General features: G+C 35.4%; 1 protein-coding gene across 1 annotated transcript in view; it reads left to right on the top strand.

Moving 5' to 3' along the window:
- Positions 1-17,770, top strand: part of ABI3BP (ABI family member 3 binding protein) — a 163,858-nt gene that overhangs the window by 94,493 nt on the left and 51,595 nt on the right. Inside the window, exons 24-35 of the mRNA XM_074163979.1 lie at positions 643-714; positions 1,664-1,738; positions 2,581-2,655; positions 3,190-3,264; positions 4,542-4,607; positions 5,862-5,942; positions 11,312-11,380; positions 13,403-13,450; positions 13,946-14,020; positions 15,581-15,628; positions 16,129-16,203; positions 17,702-17,749. Of these exons, the coding sequence (XP_074020080.1) occupies positions 643-714; positions 1,664-1,738; positions 2,581-2,655; positions 3,190-3,264; positions 4,542-4,607; positions 5,862-5,942; positions 11,312-11,380; positions 13,403-13,450; positions 13,946-14,020; positions 15,581-15,628; positions 16,129-16,203; positions 17,702-17,749 (807 nt within the window). The remainder of the gene's footprint in view (positions 1-642; positions 715-1,663; positions 1,739-2,580; positions 2,656-3,189; positions 3,265-4,541; positions 4,608-5,861; positions 5,943-11,311; positions 11,381-13,402; positions 13,451-13,945; positions 14,021-15,580; positions 15,629-16,128; positions 16,204-17,701; positions 17,750-17,770) is intronic.

The raw sequence follows: 17,770 nt of genomic DNA, 5'->3' as shown, positions 1-17,770 counted from the left end.
TATGAATGCGCAAGAGATGAGAAGGAAAATTATCCTAAACCTGACAGTCAATATTTCAACAGTATTGTTTTGAATTTTCTGCTTCACCTTCTGGTTCTTTGGTATGTCACAAAAGTTGTGTTATGTCAATTATATAAAATATCAGAGTTTATTTTAAATGAAAAATTACATAACGTAGTATAATAAAACCTATAACTCAAAATACTGGCATCTGTTAAACTGAAACAAGCAAAACTTTGGCAATAGAAATACCTGGTTGTAGAAATTCATATTAGCATATATTTTAAGTGTCTAGGTCTCTTTCTGCACATGCAGGTCAAGTCAAAAACACAGGTTTCTTGGTCTTTCATGTGCACAGATCAATTGTCTCCTGTTGATAAGTCTGCTTTTAGGGAGACCGCAGTTTCTGTCAGGATATGTCTGTTAGGTGCATGTGACTTTTTCAAAACTTTGAGCTTTTGTTCACTTATTTTCAAGCTGGAAATCTTGTGAAACTGTGTTATAGTGGTGTTGGCATCTTGCAAAGCAGTGTAAAGCAATCTTACTTGTTCTGATTCCACACGACACCCTTCACACCCTCCCACCCCCCATTTCTGCACTAACATGAATCTATCTCTCAGGGTTATTTACGTTTTTCTGCAGTTACAAGTTCAACTGACCCAGAAAAATCTATGCCTCCACTTTCCAGAACACCTCATGTGCTAACAACTATAGGTAATACTAATGCATTATCTTTTTAGTTAAACCGCTTTGGGTGTTTTGATACCAGTTTTGGAAATCCTGTTCATCCCAGATATTTTAGTCATCTACCATACTTGTCTTCTGTTTGAGTCATGATCATCGGTGTAGGCAAAGTACCCTTTTTCACATGAGCCAAGACAACTTGTGCTTACTGCTTAGAAACTCACATAATAGAGTTTCTGATCGTACATTTGTCTCTCAAAAAGCTAGTAGAGCTATTTTGACATATATCTAAATGAAGTAAGCTTGGCATAATAATAATAATAGTGCCTAAAGCTTAATAAGAATCTTAAAATTACTTTTTTTCTTCTTTCAAGTTCAATTGTTACGCTCTCAGACAGATGGATACACATGCATTTATATATTCTATATGGTTTATTCTAGCATAGTTTTTTACTATTCAGTGATTTTTTTGCTTTATTTTATCCTTGTTTTATATGTGCATATATGTACACACATACGACATTAAAATGCACTAACAAAATCTTGACAAAAACATATCCTCTGAAGAGAATTGAGAGAATTAACTAAGTCTTTTTTGCAGAAATATATTTCCAGTGTATTATAGTTTTGTAGATTATATTTTCCAGCCTTTTTTGAAGTGCTTTAGGCTTATAACCATAGTGTTAGAACTTCTTTTGTCTTTATATTCTCTGAGTTGCTTTAAACTAAATGAACCGTACTGTCTAAAGTCATACTGGTTGCCTGACAGTTTAGTTTCAGTTTTCATTTCAACATCTAGCTTCAGCTCGCACTCTGCTCTATTGTCAAGGTAAGGCATGTTATTGTGGGTGAACCTCTGCATTGCAAATTAGGTATGGTATCACCTATAAAATTTTTTGTTTGTTCTTATAAAACAAAAAAAAATGTGTAGAATCAATAATCATGGATACTGTGACTGGTTTTTGTTTTTTTTTTATAGCTTTCAGTGGTGTTCAGCCTGTTCTTTCAAGCCCTGTGACACCTAGTAAGCCTGAAATAGCAGATGCTGAACCAGGTACAATAATCTCTACCTAGTTCTTAATTCAGTAGCTCAAACCACGCTCTAAAACTCACTTAAGTGAGTACACACTTCAGTGCATATTTGGATTAGACTCTTAACACCTGAATTTTGAATTTAGATTGCTGTTAATGTTGAAATAGGTGCTTTCTCACATTTAAAATGCAACTCACAGTCATAGGATTCTCCTTCAATATTTTGAAAAATACTCCACGTACATAATTGAGAAAACGGTATTTATTGTCCAGTTGTGCTGATGAAGGTACTGTGATGTATGTTATAGACTGCATTCTACTACTGTTGTCTTGTTACAAATACTAAGGATAGTGTATCCATAATGGCACGAAATTGGTTAACAGTCACAGACACTTGATGCTTTTGGACTGAAACCACAGTTGGATCAGTTGTCAGCTTTCTACTCCAAATTTTATGTGGTTTTAATATCTGACTAACTGATTGCTCAACATTTATTCTTCATTAAATTCCTCCATTTTACACCATCCCATTTTCCTTAAGTAATGGACCAAAACTCATAATGTTCAAATGCTCAACTTAAAATCTTACTTGGCAAAGGTTGAGATCCAGACCAGTTGCAATGAAGGCAGGAGGAAATGAACATCCAGAATTTCTGCACATCACAAATGCAATGATTTATAGTAGCTGAAGCTTTATGCAGTTCAAAAGAATGAATTTCTCTGTAATACATACTAAACTGATAAGTGTCCAAGCATTAGTGAAATATTTCTTCTTGTAAAAGCAAATTTGTTTGTGCCTATGAAGGAAGAGTTTCTTCCATTAGCTGTTTGCTCTCTTATGACTGTAACCATTTCTTCCAACAGCAACAAGTGAATCCATTCTGGAATCTTTCACATCTAAAACTTCTCGTCCTTTTCAATGGCCAAGGGTAACATTAGGTAATGTTTTCACCTAGTGAAAAACTCTGTGTTTGTTTTGAGCACTTCATCCCATAAGAATGCATTTCTTCCAGCATATCATCACATGCGTAATCTTTTTCCTGGTATAGAGTCTTGTTCTTCCACTGTCATTAGATTGATTCTTCTTGATATATCTCTGTATAAGAACATAGTTCAGGATGGTTTTACTGTCCTCAGAGAAGTAAAACTTGCCTTGCATGAAAAACTCCATCATCCTTTTATTAGGGTGTTCTGTCTATCTCTTTCGCTCTCATGCACACGCATGTGTTGTCTCTGATATGCAGAACTTTCATAGTGAAAATGTCAATTGTTTTGGAGACAGAATCTATTTCTGATCTAGGCACAGCATTTCAGTATCATCTCCATTCCACACTTAAAACTGATTTCATCAGATGGCTTTGACATTCCATACTAAGTTGTCTTTTCTTCAATATAAACTTGTGGCATGTGCTGTTTGTTGTGGGAAGCCCTTGTTAAACAATTTTTGATTGCAAACTGAGCTCTTTCTTTCAGCTCCAAAAGAAATACCACTTATTCCTTCTAAACTGAAACCGTCTGCTTCCCCAGAAGTACAGCATGTGAAACCTGGTAATTGTGCATTTTTATAAGTTGGTATGCAGAGACATATGTTCACTAAAAATATCTAAGCAAACCTTCCAAAAAAGAACACGTGCTATGCAATACATGAACATCTTGACTAACTCAGTATTCTAAAATCAGTCATTTGATGTTGCTTAACAAAAGGAATGAGATAAGCTTATCAGTTTTATGCATTTGGGTTCAGTGACAAAAATATAAACAAGTTCTCTAGTTTTGTAACCTTTTTAAAGAACTAGATGGGTAAAAACTTCTAGGTGGCACAGGGTTTTTTTTATATCATTTGTGAACTATATATACGATTATTATTTCTATAATCTCTTTTGTCAGTCCCCATCTCCCGCTTTCACACAGAAATACTAATGCAAAGATGGCGTCTTTGTTAGTCACAACAGTTTGTTGATTGAAAGTGAAGTACTACTCATGTGATCAGTAAGTCCTCCCGCAGGAAACTCAGTGGAAAAGCGTGCCACTTTAGTGAAAGTAGGACAGCTTTCTCACAGTAGAAGGGGAAACTTTCATATACACGTGAGATTCATTCTCTGACTATGGGAACATTATCATGTCATGTCGTTTTTCCTTTTCTGCTTTTTGATAAAAAAAATAGATCTCTGTACTCATTTTCTTCTGAATTAGGATTAAGGGAGGTGAATTTGCCTCCTTTAGTGATTCAGGTACTGGACCAATAAATATTATAGCGTGCATTACTAAAGCCCTGAAATGTTTCTGTTCTCCTATCTTATAAACAGGTCAGTAAAAAGCAGGAATTGCTTTTGATGTCTTGTATGTGTCTTACAATTTACTGCAGGCTCTGATTTAAGATTTTTAGCAAGATTTTGGCATTTAGAAGTTTCCTCTTTGGTATAGATCCTCTGATATCTGTTATGGACTGCAGTCTTTTCTTCAGTCAAAGCCTTCATCTGCCCTTTCTCACTATTTTCCCATAGCATCAAAGACATCTGTTTGTTGATTGAATCAAACAATGGATTAAAAATGTCCTGAGAAAATAAATATGGGGAAGGAGCCTTAGAAGTAGACCCTCACACATAGCCATGACCATACAGTGTGTAGTTTCATAGGAAGCAAATCTAAAAGGAGTGTAGGGTGTTACGCTTAAGAGTAGGACTTGGTTGCATGCTTATCTAGTCTATTTAAAAGAAAAACCCACAACAAACAAACCCCCTGAACTACTGGAATGATAACACTTTTGGCTTACTGCTGACACATCTACTGATCTGTTCTATTACACTTGAATTTTTCTTTTCTAGCCCCTAAACCACCGCTTTTGGAGCCTAAAACTTCTCAGACTGTTGAACAACCAAAAGCAACACTAGGTAATACATGTTTCTGTAGCTGTTGGTCACTTTTCTTTGCAGTCCACACCACAGTTTGTACTCTTACTTTATCTCATAGCTCTTAGTATATTGAATGCATTTCTCTGAGAGGGGAAAACAGATAGGAATTAAGCATTCAGAAATACATTTTTCTAAACTTAGGAGAAAAAGAAATTTGGTATTTTTTCATAGAGTTTTCCTAGTTCTATAGTACAGTAAAATTTGGGGGATCAGAATTGTCTTTCATTTTGTTGGGAGTTTTTCTACACCAACACACTTTACCCTCAGAAAATCATCAGAAAACCATTGGAAATACTATTGAGAGGCCAAGTGCGAGGCTAGTATTGCGGGCGTTAATCCTAGAGCTCTCTGTGACGGGTTCCCATGGCACTGGGCGGACGTGTTAATTCTGCTCTTCTTTTATGAATCCTTCTGAATGTCATTTTGGCTTGAAAAACACTTATCAGTCACTTCGTATGTCTCATTCTACTCTGTTCTTTTTATAAATGACATATGCTTTTCTACTCTCTCTGTTGCTGTGAAACTTTTTCTTGGAAAGCAGTCTTATAGCACAACTTTATAAAAATGAACAAAATTACTGACTATACTACCTGAAACTCACCTTAAGCTTTATCTGATATCAGATTAACAGTCCTAATTAGCTAATTACAGTTTCAACCCATGCACGTTCAGGGGAAAAAAAGGAGTGGTTGCTCTCAATTTTTACCACTTAGATGGTGCTACTTCCGTTTTATTAAGAGAATTCAGTGACTACAGTTATGAAGCAATTCCCTTTTTTGTTATTGATTCCATGTTTTTCCAGCTCCCTACCAGTAATTTCTTTATACTGTTGAAAACTCAGGACATTTTTGAATATTTTATCTACATATGTGTTTTGATGGCTTAAAATCGACGTGGAGTTCAAAAGGATAAACAGTATTATTATTTTACCTCTTAAGTATCTTGCAAAAATGAATTTGCTAACTTAAGGAAAGGAACATTTTGATGTAATTGTAACCTACAATTACATGTTTTAAATTTACTTACTGACTTTTGCAGTGAAGAACAAGCAGGGCTTTTGCTGGGGTAGTGAAGTCTTAGGAAGATGTTTGGGAAACCTTCTTAGCAAATCTGATTTTGCCATTTGCTTTTTTTCCCAGTAGCCATTCAATGCTTCATTTCAGGCTCGAAGAATATGATTTTTATGTGATACAGTGGAAAGGATAATCGTATAATCTAGTATATTTCTTTCAGCTCCTAAAGAAGCAAAACTCAAACCTTCTGCGTCTAAACCTAGACCACCTGCCAGACCCAAAAAGCCGCGAACTAAACCTGGTAACTAACTTCCATAGCAAACCTTTTTTATAATGTATTACTTAATAGTATACTTAAATTTATTCCATGTGAAGCTCAGTACTTAATCATCAAAGAATGGGCACTGAGGGGAGCTGTGCTGTTAGAGGAATATCATTTTTGTATTGAACCAAAAAAATGTGAAGCAAATTAAGAAAATTTTTAACTTTTATATCCCAAATCACCAAGTTATATGGCCTGGCATTGAAACAAATTGTTTTCCTCATTTTGATTTCAAAATAGCAAGTATTCCAACTTAGTTCAGCACAGAGTCCAGAAAATGCAAATTCTCATGCTTTGCTGATAGTTATAGTATCTTGCCTAGAACCATAAGATTCATACTGATTCAGTGATCATTAATGCATCAGCAGTTACCTGAAACTGTACAAATGAGTTAAATTCTGCTCTGGAATTTAGTAAAGGCATATTTTATGATGGCATGTGAAATTACACCTTCACGGTGGGGTTGAAGTTGCTTTGTGTTGGAGAATAGAAGGCGCCTGGCATTTTCTGGGGCTGAAGAATAAATGAGTACAGTGACAAAAATATTACTGGTATTACATGGTCTATAATGAAGTTGGAAAGCTTAAAATTACATAATTTTATATTGTAAGAATATATTACTTAATCCTGGAAGAGATCAGGCAATATTATTAAATTCTTTCCAGATTGTGAATTTATTTTTTTTTCTCATAAAAATAATTACTCTCTTCAGACCAAGTAATTCCTTGTGAAACTTGTTAACTAAATGGCATTTATGACTTGGAACTGTCTCAAAATGGTGTTTATAGTTAGTTTTTCATTGTGATTACAGCTCCTACAACATTTTTAGTGTAGGAAATCCAGTATTGTATTACTAGAAAAATTACATTTGTCTCTGCTGTAGATGCCTATATCTGAATATAGATCTGAATCCTGCAATTTTTTTTTGAAACGACAGAGGAAAAAACCAACTCATTTGGAAACTGTTGCATAAAACTGTTTTACACCCTTGGACTGCCAAGATCAACACTGTGTATTGATTTTTCCACAATGGATGGCTATGTGACAAGTTTCTATATAACTACGAAGAAGGTGGCATGATTCTGTATTTGTACGCATGCCTCTTGTTTGTCCTTTTTCTGTTAGTGGTTTCACCCATCAATCAGACAGAATCCTAAGAAACACTTTTTAATCATAATTAAGCTTGCAACGATCTTCCTGTAAGTAGGTATTTGTGAATTTGGCATTTGTTCTCATGGGACAAATGATGATGTTCAGAAATTATTATTTGGACATAAAATATGCAGCACATGGGGATAACCTGGTTTTTGGGTAGGTGGCAAAATGGTCAAAGAGCAGGATCTCCTCTGTATTCCAGCATCACTTGGGAGTTCAACTTAAATTAGAAACTTATGTCATGACAGTGGTTGTCACCTTTCCTTATTAGTGAATCAAATAATACTTGATCACTGACTTACTAATGACCCACTTCGGGTCAAACAGAATTCCTGAAAGTTAATTTTGGCTCTCACTCTTAATAAAACTTTTGTACTGTTTCTGGTAAAGTATTTGTCCTTTTGCAGTGAGCAAAAAACTTCATTTAAAAAAACCGCATGTAAACAATTTTCAGTTTTTCCAACAAACCAAATTTACATTATAGTCAAATTTTGAAGCTTCATTCTTCTTGATATTTGGATAATTGAATCTGTTGCTTCCATGAAAAAAACATTTCTTGTTGCCAGTGTGATCATGCCCAACCGTTGTGTTCACTTGTATTATTGTTAGCATTAATTTATCTAAACATACTAAGTTCTCCATTTTTCAGGAAAGGAAATTAAAATTAATTTTCTACCATGTACCCAACTGCACTGCAACATTTTCTTTCTGGAAAAGGACAAGAATAGTTCTTCATAATGAATCCTTGTTGAGTCCCTGAGATGCATTATAAATTTGCACTCTCTTGTGCCTCTAGTACAGAATGCTGGTTCTTCATACGCATCCATGCATTTTCACTTGTGTAATATGAGACTTTTGCAAGAGAACTGCAGAATTTATCTGTTGTAGAGGAGGATCTCAACTGCCTACTATGTGTAAATTTTTGTAGTCTCAATACAGTACTGAAGTTAAGATAGAGTAATGTTAGATAGATTGGTGCATACATGTAGTTGTTCCTTTTACAGTCTTCTCTCCCTTACTTACGATATGGGGGTCCTGGAAGGACTTCTAAACATGCGTCTTCTGAAGTATAGTCACACCAGAGACATGCCTTCTCAGCCTATCAAAACTCTGATAACTTGGTGTATGTCTTTCTTACTATTTTCTGACCTTCAAAGTCTCAGGTTACCTGGCTGCTCAGTGGTTACAACCCAATAACCTAATAAATTTTTCAATAATATCAAGACTAACTTTTATGTCAAAGTCCTCTTGTATTGTCTGGGAGTTCTATTTAGATACTCTGCTTTCAGAAAGGTCAGAGGAAATGAAAGGCATTTTATTTCCTCCTAATCTTATTCTCCTCACATCATCATTCTGAGAAATCCATCTCCCAGCTCAGCCTTTTCTTTTTATCTAGCAAAGTCTGTAGGAAATCTGAATTATATATCTATTAATGAACTTTTTTTTTAAATAGGCTAGAAGAAATCATTACCAGAGACTTTCAGAATCTCTTTAGGCTTGGGAGGAGGATGGCATTGTTGAATTTTATGTTTGAAAAAAAAAAAAAAGAAATGAAAAAGAAAAAACAGATCTGAGTGATTTAAGATTCATGAGAAAAACAAGATGCGATGAATATATGGCCCTAGGTTAGTTCTGGAATAATGTGCAAAGTGCTTAACTTGTAGGTTAGTATGCTGCTTATTGGATTTCTCTGCTTGGATTTAGAGCAAAGTATAGTGCTGAGGCACAGATATGTCATGCAGTGTTCAGTGCTGCCAGGTGTAGAAAAGTAGTCTCCAGTGGTTTAAATAGATAAGAATTCCATTCTGATCTTTGTCATGACAGAACAGTACTTCTACATGGGGCAGTTCAGAGAAGAACTTGGCAAAGAACAAAGCCTACTAGAGAATGGTTTTCCATAGTTGCTTCTGTGTATTCTCATTCTTCAGCTTGTGACCCCAACCTGTACCAGAGCCCTGTGGGGTTGGGAGCAAGAACCTATTGCACTGGCTGGTTTGGATTTTTTATTATTTTTTTTTTTAAAAGGAATGGTGCAGTCACTTCATGTGAGTCACTTCATGCTTTATCATTTTCAATGACATGGCTTTAAAGAGGGTTATATTAAGGAGAGATTTACCTACCAGCAAAAGTTACTTTAGGGATGTGATTCCCAGAGAACATATTAAAACTTCATAATTGCTCTCTGTCAGAATTTTTTTCACCTCTTCAGTTCCCAGTGAAGTTTCTCCTTCCACACCTAAGGTCTTTTTGTATCCAGAATAGCCTGTGACAATACTGGGTAATTGCTATGTCCTTTCCTAGAATTATAGGATGGTTGAGATGGAGATGAACCTCTGCAGTTCATCTAGACCAACCCTCTGCTCAAGCAGGGCCAGTTGCCCAGCTGCCCAGGACTGTGTCCAGACAGTTTTTTAGTATCACCAGAGATTGAGACTCCACCTCTCAGGGCAATTGATCTACTTTATTGCCCATTTTTTTGTCCTGAAGCCATTTTGGAGTATTTTGCTTTCTTAGAGCAGTGGCAATAGTATCAAATGCATCGATTATTAACTGTAAAAAAATGCCAGTAAATCAGTGAGGGAAGATTTTAAATTCTAAATTAAATAGGTCAATTCCATTATTCAGTCTTTTAAACTTAAATACAGTCCCCCTCAAATATAATCCTCTCATCATCAGGGGGTTGGAGCACCTCTGCTATGAGGACAGGCTGAGGGAGCTGGGGTTGTTCAGCCCGGAGAAGAGGAGGCTCCAGGAAGACCTAATAGTGGCCTTCCAGTACCTGAGGGGGGCCTACAGGAAGGCTGGGGAGAGTCTGTTTACAAAGGCCTGCAGTGACAGGACGAGGGGCAATGGTTTTAAGCTGGAGAAGGGGAGATTTAGATTGGATATTAGGAAAAAGTTCTTTACTATGAGGGTGGTGGAACACTGGAACAGGTTGCCCAGGGAGGTGGCTGAGGCCCCTTCCCTTGAGATATTCAAGGTGAAGCTCGATGAGGCCCTAGGCAACCTGGTCTAGTTGGGGGTGTCCCTGCTGACTGCGGGAAGGTCGGACTAGATGACCTTTGGAGGTCGCTTCTGGCCTCGACCAACCTATGAATCTATGAATCATAAACCTTCATGCAAGGAAATAGAGACTTTTACATTAGTAAAGTAATTTTATATCTAAACTGACAGAGTTTAGATATAGGTTTCCAATTTTAGGTTTCAGATTTTATTTTATTTAAAAGTTTTAAGGTAAATTCCTCAAAATGAGTGTACTTGTGAGTACAATTCACAAACATTGTGGATTTTCCATGACAGTTTGTCAGTATGTCCAAAAATAAAAGTTTGAGGCACATTGTACCATATACATCAATAACTTTTTCTTTCCTAATTAAAATCTGTGTCATGATAGAGAGAGAGCACTAGGAAGGATAGGTAATAAAAAATAGGCTAAGAGTCAAAGCAGAGTAAACAAGTGAAGTAAAGTTTAAAGGCCTGGATAAGCACATTGATTCCTTAATGATTTTAGATGTATTTAGGATTGAAAATGGACTCCAGTTGTAAAGTCATGCTAATACTAAACAATTCTACCAACTTTGTCTTCAGACTTCTCTATGTTTTTCAGAGTCTTTGGAGTTCTTTCCTTTCAAACCTGATTAATTACTCTAGATAGAGATGGGAAGTTTTTTTAACTTGATTATCTAATGTGCTGTCGCACTAGGTAGCCTACTGGGATCTTCAGTCTTACTTTCTGTTACTTTGCAGTTATTTGCACCTGAAATCTTTCACATCTAACCTTTGCATCACTGTGGAAGGAACTCAGGAAAATTAATAGAAAGATTTACCAAAGAAAAAAGATTTCTGTGGAACTGTTTCTTTTCGGTTGTCTACAGCCACAAAGAGGAAAAAAAAAACAATTGTCAGGAAAACAGGAAGATGAAGACTTGGAGGGCTCCTCTGCCAGTGGTGTTCCTGTAGCATAAATCCACGTTTTATTTTCAAAGAGCAGCAAAAGATGCACAGGGTAGTTACTGTTGCTTCAGAACATTCAGTAAATTTATTACTTACTCAGTGTTTCCATTTGAGTAATGGGGAGGAGGTGGATTTTAATTGGGAAGCAATGGCAGTGTTGGCAGTTTAGCCATACTAGACGTTGAGAAATAGATATAGATGCACCTGTATTTCTCTCAAGAAAATTCTCTTTATTCCAGCAGCAGCCATTCCAGTTTCAGTCACTACTAAGAGTCCCTACGCATATGAACATCCAAAGACTACAGAGGGTAATGATTACGAGTCATCTTTAGTCGTTCTTCTTTTCATTGGTCTGGTAATACGCACAGTTGAAAACACTGGAAATAAATGGAAATAGAGTCTTGGTGCTTTGTTATTTCTCCATGTTTCTAGCATGGAGATATTATCTTCTAAAAGATAGGATATCAATTCAAAGGTATCTGATTAGAAGCCTCAGTTATATTAGAAAAAGAAAGAATAAGAATTATTACAATAGTGAAGACTGTATGAAATATAAAAATAATGTGTAATCTAAAAAATCACATTTAAAACAACAAACTGCTGAATAATTTCTGCAAAAGAGTTTTTTGTTGCACATAACTGAGCATTGCTTGATAATTTCTCAAATTTATGGAAAATATTGCATCCTTTCAATTAATCCACGGAAACCTGTGTTAAATTTAAGAATAAAAAAGTAATAATGATAATTACCTTTTTTGGTATGAGAATATATATTTAGTGGTGTGTTTAATAAATATGTTTTTAATGTAAACTAAGAACAAAGGTGTCCTTTGCAGTGGGCCTTGAAATGTTATATCTGATTCAAAGGAAGATTTCAGTCACTGTTTGCATTCACTCTGCAGATTGTATTCTGAGAAGCACTTTAAGATGTTTTTAAAGGTATAGCTTAGCTCTTTTTAAACCTGGATGAAGCCAACTATGTATCTAATACTTTACTGGATGAAAATGGACTTAAGTTTGTGCTTAGATTATTTGACTAAATAGAATCAATATATTTTGGCTAATTAGCAACAAATCACTAATAATAGATTCACTGTTTCCAACTGCAGTAAATTCTACTTCATAATGTACTCTTAAAACTCTTCTAATGACCTTGATTTGCCAAAGTCAACATTGGATAGCAATGTTTTCTTAGCATCATTTCTTAGCTTTCTTTACTTTGAATTTTGCCTAAACTCTTAGAAGCTAATTTTGCTACAGAAAAACATCCAACTCTTTGATTATCCCTTTCTTCAAAAGCTCTGTCTGCTTGTTTTGCCCATATCCAATAATGTTTCATGCATTAAACCCGTAGCACCAGGGGAGAAAGAACTTGTTCATTATTTTGGGATAATATTTATAGAAAGAGAAACTAAATTGCTTCAGAAAAAAAAAATTTGCAGACTTAACAGAGAATCTCTTTCTATTCTGAATATCTGAAGGGTTTTTGTTTTTTTTTTTATTTTAAGAACTCATGGATTTTTTAACAGCAATCTGAAAATATGAGTATTTTATAGAAAGATTTTGAATTTGAATTTTGAAAGTAATTGATGTGCTTGAGTAACAGCAAAGTCATTGCAAACCAGGGATATGTAGTGAGCACATTAGAAAGATTATCAATTAATATTATTTTAATATATTTTCTGTACTGCTAGAAATTTTTTATAGATTGTACCACTTCATAATTTAGGATTGTGATTTTTTTTTCCTTTTTCCTCCCAATTTGACATAGCTTGTGAGGAGGAAAAGGACATCATGTATTGGTTTTGTGATCCAAATTATAAGAGGATATAAAGAGAAAAACCTAAGAGACTTTATAAAAATGTATATTTTCAGATAATTACATAGCTGTATCAATATCAGCCTTTTAGTCCTCTGCTTGACTGTTCCCTTTAGAGGAAAAAATCAACTGTTTTGTTATGGTCAAGATGCACTTTCAAGTAGTAGCAGACTTCAGTTTGGGGATACCTGACATTTTTGTTTATCAAGAGTCCCTTGCTGTCTCTGAGTTAAGCTGCGTAATCTCTTCCCTTGCTTGTTCAAGGATTTACTGATTTCTATTAACATATATTTGCTTTCGTTGCCATCAAATCTGTGCAACTATATTTTTCTTATTGAACCTGTATTAGTAGGAAGTTTAATTGTCCATGGTTTTAAAAACTAAAAGTTAATTTGAAGATCCGCCTTACTGTGGTGTAGTATTAAACCTGCTTTTATACTTACCAGTGGGGTAATTTTAAGTGTTTTGGAGTACCTTCCATACTTACCTTGTCACACTGTTTCTGTTGCAGTCTTGGAACCTATTACACTTAGAATTGAACCACCAAGGTCAACGATAGGTAATGATATTTCCTTGGCAAGCTGTCGTGTTTGCTTTTTTCATCACAGAAAGCATCACTGTAGTCAATCACCTTATGCCTTAGGATTGTCTCATTAACCTCCATTTTTCTTCTAGGCAATTCTTTTGCTGGGTATTCATGACAGTTATACATATTGCTTTCTTCACAGTTGGAATGTCTCTTTTTTTTTTTTTTTTTTTAAGAAAAAAATGCTGGCAGCTCTCCTTTCTCATGATTATGCTTGTCTGTGCTTCTCCCAGCTTTTTATTTAAAAAAATAAAACCTGAGCTTCAAAGATTGCTGAAATTCCACTCTCTTGCTTAGATTGATGTAAACACACAGAGAGTATTACCTGAATTTCTTTCCTACTTCCTATAAAGAGACTTTTTTTCTCTCTTGCAGGTGTGAGGTTTCTGTGCTTGTGTGTTCAACTTGATACCAGACACTAATTGCTGTGAAATTTAACCAGCTTCTTACCCACATTTTCTCTTCCAGCTCCAAAGGAGACTCAGCGTATTCCTTCTAAACCTAAAACTTCACCTAAACCTCACATTCCACAAACCAAAGATGGTAAATTGCTTTGTGTGATTATTTCTAATACAGTTTACGTTGGATTGAAACATATTTCTGAGCAGCTGTTTAGTTATCTGAGCCAGTTAAAACATAATGGGGTTCTGTTCTGCTGTGTGTTCAGTAATTTATTTGCAATTTTCAGGAGTGGTAACATTCGCTAGGTATTTTTCATCATGCAAAAGATTAAATCTCTGATACTTCATGGCAGCAGGATGAGAATATTGTTGTTAAACTCAAATTACAGTGTTAACTAAAGCAAATAGCTAACAATTAATGTATTAGGGCTACTTAGGTGGTACAATTCTTTCTAACACTGCTTTGCATTGTTAGAATAAATATGTTTCCCTTTTACGTGATAATTACTTAAGTTCATTACATTATTATTTTCTGCATAAATGAGCAACTTACCCAGTGCATAGTTACTATTTTTAATAAATATTAATATTTATTAGCATTAATGATCCTTTATGCATATTCCAAATTACTGGGGGTTTGTATTATGTCATTAGATGTGAGTGAACTTGAATTCAGTGGCAGGCAGAAAAAATTACTCTCTGTCCTCTCCTATCTAGTTCATAATATCACCAGAAAATTACAAGGGTATCAAATGTCAACATACGTTATCTTTTGGTAAATGTGAAAATTTTCATTATAATAACTTTACTGAGTATCTTGAAATTGTAGACATGAAGCAGTATTTTTGAAAGCTGATGTTATCTATTAAACATGATTTTCTCATGTAGAAAACAGTCAAAATCCTTGTTCTTTCATAATTTTTTAACCATGTAACATTGTAAAACATTGTTTCTAAACTACAACCTAAAATGCAACTTCTCATAATACTTCCACATACTGTTTATACAGTACTTCATCGTACTGTTTTGTGGTTGGTTTTTTTTTTAAAAAGTTACTCTTTCTTGAAAAATCTATAAAATACAGAACTTTTTTTACAGCATCATCCACTTACATTGTGACTGTCTTAAAAGGTCCACGAATTTTTTTTTATTGTCACTCATACAGAAGCATTGACACAGAGATGGATACCATTTCTATTGTGCCTCTGTTTGTAATGTGGGAAATGCAAAAAAATAGCATCAATTTTGTACCCTTATGCACCTTAAACCCGGTTTATTTTAAATCCATACCAGTTTAGAGCTGAAGTATGTGACCATGCAATGCAATACACTGTAATGCTCTTTAAGAATATAGCATCCAGAAAACAAGCAAGTGGTCTCTGATTCCAATTGTGTATATAAACTGCATTTGAAATACACCGCAAAGGGAAGTCATTTGTGTCCCAAAAAAAGTCATTTTCTGAATAAAGGAGTGATACGTATTTGGATATATCATTGAAATCCATGGGAGAGCTAAGCTTATATTATTTTTCAGCTTACACTGCTACACTCAGAGACTTCATTTAATATAACAGTTATAGTGTGAGGTGGTATACATAGTATATAATTGAAAATGCAGTTACTAGACAAGTAATACTAATTGTAAGTGAAATTATTCTCTTCAATTTTCATAATAGCTTTTATGTTTTTTTTTCTGATACAGTCCTGGAATCTATAACACTTAGAACTGATCAACTAAAACCAACAATAGGTAACAGTTTTACCTACAGGGACCATCACATTTAGCTTTCTTCTCAGTATACACCAAGCATCACAAGCACATCTTCACTGTACTCCACTGTCATAATTTTTTACTATTAAATTTCATCCTTCTGTAAATTTTTTTTGTGATTTTACAGTGAAACTCATAATCCTCTTCTTTGGTTTTTCTCACACAAATATGTTCTGTAAAGTCGATGAAAGCACCACAATCTACCTTTGACTACATGTCTCTATACTCAGTTTCTGTCATGTGCTGCTTCATCTTTTATACTAGTCCATCCATACTGGTCTTGTTTTATGTTATCCTGTTACAGTGGTTCTCCATCAGCACTATTTATCTGTGTACCAGACATCCATACTTCTCCATTACTCATACAAGCTTTTTGTGTTTCCACAGGGTCCCAAAGGCATATGTTCTTTTTTAATAATATGTCTTCTGTCAGTATCAGTTCTTGAAAGATTTTAATAGTTGCCTTTTTTTAATTTCAGTTCCAAAAGAAACGCAGCATGTTCCCTCCAAACCTAGAACATCACCAAGCTCAGAGGTGCCACAAACCAAGCCTGGTAAGTACATTTTTTCTTTATCTTATCATATTGATATGTGTGTCTTATGAATTCTACTGTGACCAGTGGAGCTTCAGATTTATATGTATCCCTTGGGCATAATTGTTAGAGCAGTCCTTGGGGGATAAAATCCAGTATGACGTGTCATGAGATGTGGAATTTATAAGCAACCTGGTAAGTTTAAATTTAATCTCTGTCTTCAGTTCTTTTTTACATTTTAAGTCACTGCAGCAGTGAGCATTTTCTGTGCAGTTATCAGTGGAAATAGGTCTTTTCTGTGTGAATTTGCTTGGGTTTTGTGAAAGTGAAAAGGAGGAGATTCACTGCAGAAAGGAAGGTTTTTTTCTGTATTTCTCAAATTATGTATTTGTTTTTTCTTTCCCAGGCACAATGATTCATTTATACTTTTCAGTTCACTTTTGCACAGCCCTTATGTTGTTCAGAGATTTAACAATGTGTACTACTTTCTATAATGTAGTTTACACAGCTTGGTATAGAGCAATTTACTACCCTGAGCTAATTAAGGATGGAGAAAGAAAGTTATACAAGTCGCACTAGCATTTGCATGAGGTACTGTGGTGGGTTTACCCCGGCCAGCAACTAAGCACCCACTAGCCACTTGCTCATTCCACCCCGCAGTGTGTTGGGGGAGAGACTGAGAAGAGCAAAAGAGAGAAAAAAAATCATAGTTCAAGATAAAGACAGTTTAACAAGTGAAGGATAAAAAGAGGGGGGAAAAAAACTAAGTGATATGAAGGCAACAACTCATGACATCCCACGAGCAGACTAATGCCAGTGTAGGAGCAATGAGTCCTTTGGAAAGAGTACACCCAGTGTTATTGCTAAGCATGACATTATACAAGATGGAATATCCCTTTGGTCAGTTTGGTTCAGCTGTACTGGCTGTTTGCCCCCCTAGCATCTTACCCACCCCCAGCCTACTTGCTTGAGGGCAGAGTGAAAAACAAAGTCCTTGATGCCATAACAAGCACTATTCAGCAATAGCTAAAAGGTTGGTGTGTTATCAACACTGGCTTGGACACAAATCTAAACCAGAGTACCACAGGGGCTACTGTTAAGAAAATAAACTCCATTCCAGCCATACCCAGTGTGGGTATCCAAGGTGTTAGATGGTGCTGCTGGAGAAATGGGCAGAAAGATGACAGCTGAGGCTCCTTTTCCCCCCAGTAAGTCTGCACCTATTGTTTGAATGAAAACCTTGAAAGTCAGGAAAGTGTACAAAGTTGAAGGTGAATTTCTTTGTGGCTTATTAAAAAAGCTTCATATTTATGTTTGGGCTCTGCTCTGTATTAGAGCTATTGCCTTGAACTGTAGGCAGTTCTGAGCAGCATAATACTCTGACATGTACTGAGCTTCAAGGAGTGACCATCTGTCATTGGCTGAAGCGAGGATGGTGTGATCGTTGTGGAGGTAGTGATTGTAATGTTTTGATTGTTCTTGGTAATACTTGTTTTTGTTTTTTATTGTGCTAATGCAGTTCTGGAACCAATTACTTTTAGAACTGAGAAACCGAAGTCAACAGTAGGTAATGATACTTTCTTACTTG

The sequence above is a fragment of the Numenius arquata genome, chromosome 1, assembly GCF_964106895.1.
Source record: "Numenius arquata chromosome 1, bNumArq3.hap1.1, whole genome shotgun sequence".
In the NCBI taxonomy this organism is placed as follows: Eukaryota; Metazoa; Chordata; class Aves; order Charadriiformes; family Scolopacidae; genus Numenius; species Numenius arquata.
The sequence above is the reverse complement of the archived record's forward strand: the minus strand, read 5'-3'. Positions and strand labels throughout refer to the sequence as shown.